This window comes from Centruroides sculpturatus, unplaced genomic scaffold (genome assembly GCF_000671375.1).
Source record: "Centruroides sculpturatus isolate CEXI.00-Female unplaced genomic scaffold, Cexi_2.0 scaffold1162, whole genome shotgun sequence".
Classification (NCBI taxonomy): Eukaryota; Metazoa; Arthropoda; class Arachnida; order Scorpiones; family Buthidae; genus Centruroides; species Centruroides sculpturatus.
Window position 1 is genome coordinate 107,656 of NW_019385457.1, and position 5,360 is coordinate 113,015.

At 30.6% G+C, this 5,360-nt stretch overlaps 1 protein-coding gene across 1 annotated transcript in view; it reads left to right on the top strand.

Moving 5' to 3' along the window:
* Positions 1 to 1,378, top strand: part of LOC111639179 (ribonucleoside-diphosphate reductase large subunit-like) — a 7,773-nt gene extending 6,395 nt beyond the window's left edge. Inside the window, exon 4 of the mRNA XM_023384978.1 lies at positions 803 to 1,378. Coding sequence (XP_023240746.1) covers positions 803 to 988 — 186 coding nt within the window. The 3' untranslated portion in view covers positions 989 to 1,378. The remainder of the gene's footprint in view (positions 1 to 802) is intronic.
* The last annotated feature ends 3,982 nt before the right edge of the window (positions 1,379 to 5,360 follow it).

Genomic DNA, 5,360 nt, shown 5'->3' on the forward strand with positions numbered 1-5,360 from the left:
CTGATGCCATATGTAAATTGGATAAAAAGACGAAGGTTAAAAAAATACGCAATGTAAAATTTAAAAAAATAATGGTGCTTTACAATATCAAAAAATAGCTTTTATATTTTCCTCCAAGCCTTCAAATGTTTATTGATTGACATGTTAGCTCATAAAATCACAGCATATCGTAACATATGCAAATTGTCTAACTAGTTGACAGTGTGACAGAAAAGGCTCATGAGATACACTTGAAAGAACGAATGGTACGACTTTAAGCAATTCGTAATTTTTAGATTTTAAATATGTAAAGTTTATCAATTATTTTATCCAAGTAGTAAAATTAAGATAACAAATTATGTTATTGTAAAAATAAAACGGAATTTATGGTTGAAACGTTATGTAAACCTATGAACCGTCTGGTGTTCTACTGTATATTTGGTGTTTGTATCGAAGTGAGGTATGTTTCACAAAAAATTTTTTGTACGTTTTTTAGTTTTTTATTTGTGTTCGGTTGTATCCATATAATATTTTATATATATTTAGTTGGCTGAAGAGGGGCAAATGCCCGAAACGTAGATGTATAGCAAAACGTTCTAACTGAATAAAGATTGAAACTTGCCTAGTGTTGAAGAAAAGTCACTTCATTGTGCCAGTATACAATACATAAATACAACACGGTTTCGACAACAACAATATAATTTTTCTGTTTATACTAAAAGCTGTAGCTCTATTAATACATATTTGCATTTGTAGTTATAATTATAATAATACTTGATATACCTTTTGTATTTTATAATTACATTAATTAATCATATTCTAGGGATTAAAGACAGGAATGTATTATCTAAGAACTAAGCCAGCAGCCAATGCCATTCAATTCACCGTAGATAAAACAACATTGACAAAAACAGCAGAAACGTCTAATGAAATTCAGCAAGAAAAACAAAAACAAGCAATGGTATGCTCTCTTCAAAACAAGGAAGAATGTCTCATGTGCAGTGCTTAAACATTTTATTCAAAATGTTGATCATTTCAAAGAAATTTATAATATAAAATATGCCTCTGAAGAAATTTTGACAATCATTTGATATTTTTAAAGAATTTTTCCAGTTTGATAACTATTCAAATAATATTTTTTTAAATTTGAATGCATGCTAGAAAATATTTTGATCTTACAAATTATATGTTCTGTAGGTTTTGATAAATTATTTCTTTTTAAAATGTTTTTCCAGAAAGTATTATGTAACTTAAAACATCAAAAGTTTTGAATGCATGGTACTATGTACTGTAATACAATATTGCATAACTTCATAAAGTTTCAAATATTGATCAAAGAAAATAAATTTTGTATTATATCAAATGATTCTCTGTATTAAAAGTCCATTTTATAAAGTTTTATGAAGTATTAGATGTAAATTCATTATAAAACACACAGTTTTTTTCCAATATTTTGTGTACATGTTCACCAGCCTTTTCAGAATCTTTTAGTTTAGACAAAATTACAAGGGGTCATTTGAAATTACCACAGATAGAAACAAAAAATATATGCATCCCGATGGATTGATCTGTAAGATTGGATCGTTTGTTGTGTGATGTGAATTGCTTCTGTTGCATTGGTTGATGGAAAGTATACAAGTAGAATCAAATCATATTTATTCTGAATAAAATTGCTCACAAAATGGGAGAGTGCATACCATTTTTCTTGTACAATGTTGAAAAAATACATATTAAGAGAATTTTGCATCTTGGTTTATTGGATATTTTAATAATGATTTTAATCCAATTTTACTTACCATTTATAAGTTTAACTGTTGACAATGAAAAATATTTTAAACATCTTTTTATGCGATCCTCCCCTCTGCTTGGATTAGTTTGCTTGTGATCCAGTTGATCCTAGATGGCATTTGTATGTATGGATAGAGATTAATTGGATCTCTAAAATTGTGTATACAAATGAACTAAAATGATCAAGGTAATCTTGGATCATCTTGATTCCAAAAGTATATGCACCCATGGTATTTTGTATAGTGAGCATTCACTTGGATTGTGTACACTTTAATTGTTGGCAATTCCTCTATTATGTCCAATTTTTAACTAGTTTTGCTGACATTCAATCCTAGCTGTGATTTTATAAAAAAAAAATATAGTAGTATTAAACATTGGCATATGTTAAATGTGGATTGAATTTACAGTTTTCTAGCAGTTTGTAGGCATGGGAGGCATATAATTAGTGGTCCAGGATGTACTGGTGAGTTATGTGATCTCAGTTGGTCTTATAAAACAATATAACAAGGCCTTAGTCAATTTGTGTATATACACAAATTTATTTCCTTATTACTTGAATTATAGTTTTAATCCATCTATTGTTTTGAGTTAGATGCTATTGATAAAACCTATAAAAAATTATTCATTTATAAATAACAGTGTTACTTTTCAAATGGCCTATGTGTATAGTAAGTTCTGATTTGATAACAGAATGTCCAAAATAATGTGATCAAAGTTTACATAATTATATTGAGAAGCAAATACATGTGAAATCATATCATAATAAAAATGCTTCAAACTTTTTATTACTTATTGAAGTTGCTGCCAGATTAATCCAACCTTAAAATGATCCAACCTAGCTATCTTAAAAGACAAAGTTATCACATTTGTGAAATCCTGACATCAAATACATTGTACAGAAAATGCAGTTCATAGAGAGCATGGAGATGGAGAGAACACAGAACCATATCTTTGATGAAATCCTCAATTCCACATTAGTAATTGCATCTGTATTGGACTTGATCTTAAAAACAGATATCAGAAATTTCTAATAGCTGTTTTTAGTTCAAATGTAAGGCAGAATTGAAAATTTCTCTTTTCACAAATAGATTCTCAATTCACATTACATTCTCATGCTGTCAAAAAGGTATAAGTGTATTTTCTGAAAAGTATTCTCACAAAAAGGGACTTTTTAGTTTTTGGGCAATGTAATCACATTTATACCAGATGGCCGTAATTAAAATAGAGGTGTTTCAAGCTCAATTGTACAAAATCTGTTTGGCCAAACTTAAACAAAGTTGGTCTACCTACTATTCAGACCATGGGATTTCAATTTATGTAATAAAAGTTTTTACTTCAGATTTTTTCCACTAGGAGGAAAATGATGCTCAAGCAATATCCAGGCAACTAGATATGCCATATTCAACTGTGTGCATAAAGTTGTGAAGCATTTCCCTTACAAGATTAGCCATATCCAACACCTGCTTCCAGAGGATTCACAAATGCACCTGCACTTATCCCACCTGTTCCTAGCTTGGAAGTGGTACATCCTTTGGAACAATGAAGCACATTTTTATATGAATGGCATTGTTAATACACATAATTGTCACATTTGGACTACTGAGACTCCTTTTGCATTTGAACAGATTCCCTTGTAGCCATGGTAAGTCACAGTGTAACGTGACGTACTATCTTGTTCATCATCTTGTCTGTCAATCTTATGTAAGATGGAACACATCTTACATAAGATTGAATGTATAACAAGTCCTATGACAGCATTTCACTGAAAACTAAATAAATAATTAGTTGAGCATTTCCTACAAAGTGGCCAAGCCATTTGCCTGACCTCACTCCATGTAACTTTTGATTGTGGGGTTATTAAAAAGTGGGTTACTAAGGACATATGGATAGTTTAGCAATTTTGAAGGACCAAATAACACTTCACATGTCACAAATTTGTGTATATACTGCTTTACACACTAGAATATGCAATTTTCCAGTTTTTGGACAATGCACAAATTCAACATTGAATCATAGTTTATATTTTGATTCAATTATAAATAACTATTGTCAACTGTTACCTTCTATTTTTCTTATTATGTTTTATTTACTCCATGTACAAGCCATTTTCCCCAGTGGCAAAAATCTGAAGTAAAAACTTTTATTACAGAAATGAAAATCCCATGGCCTGAATAATATGTAGACCAATTTTGGTCACATTTGGACCAAACAGATTTTGTACAGTTGAGCTCAAAACACCTCTACTTTAATTACAGCCACCCTGTAAATCAAATGCATATACAGTAGACTCCCCTATAATGCAATAGATATGTTCCGCTTTATAAGAATTTTGCGTTGTAGGAATCCTTAAATACATGAGCCAATCACAGCCCGACACGTGTTAAGTTTACGGACTACGGCTGTTTAATTTTATGGAAGAAAACTTTTCAATCGATTCTAGACTAATTCGACTCAATATTCCCAAAATACATATAATTTTTTGGGAATAATCCATATAAACTATGCTATAAACAAAAAATTGTAGGATTACTTACTGAGTGTGCACCGTTTGACGTTGCCATTGCTCAAGCTTGTTCTCGTCGCGGAGCAATGCACCAAACGGTGGCCACGATTTCTGATAAGTTATTTTTCTGTGAAAAATTCGTTGAACTTTGGAGACATCATTAATATAAATAATTTTTATGGCCGTTGAATAAGAAATATTTCTTTCACAAGAAATGTATAAAATTAGTGCTATATTAGACTTATGGTACCTAATTTACATACTGTACAGACGATAGTAAACTCAACTTACCCATCTAAACTCTCCGTAGTTCGGCTGCTCGTCTACTATTGGTCCAGATTCGACCAATCCTGTCGCAATACGAGTTGGCGATGACGTTTTACCATGTTTTACGCGTCCCCTTTAGCGTCTTTATACAAATACTGTCACAATTTTTTTTCCACATTATAGTAATCCACATTACAGGAACCCATGTTATAGGGGGGTCTACTGTATTCTGAATAATTACAATTGAAATAACTTTCAATTTAGAACCTTTCTAATTTTAAATATAGTGTGACTCCAATTTACAATTTCCAACTTATATTTGATATGAAATACTCAGTGCAGTGAGCATGACTAACATTTATGAGAATCAAATATTCTAATCATAAGTATGATGAGATTGGAACCAACAAGCACCTAATGAAGGAGGTTGAAATTTCCTTGTCTTTGTTTGCTAAGGATGAATTTGGCTCATACACGTCTAACACATGTATTTGCCTCTCTCCTCTTATCCACCTGCTTTCATTTTGTATTAGTTTCTTTTAATCTAATAATTTATTTCATTTAGAATTTAAAATCATTAGTTGACAGGTAAATGGGCGTTTTTTTAAATATTTTAATCTTATTTGGAGAACATGGGTAAGATGATTGGGTTATGTTGGAATGAAGTTCAATTTTTAACAATAAAAAATAATGGAAAAGCTCATCCCTATTTATAAGGTTTTCAGAAACAAAATATTATATGCAATTTGTTTATCAAACTTAAAAATGAAATGGGGACAAATCAGTTCATTTTTCTTTAAGTAGAAAGCATTTAAGGCTGAAT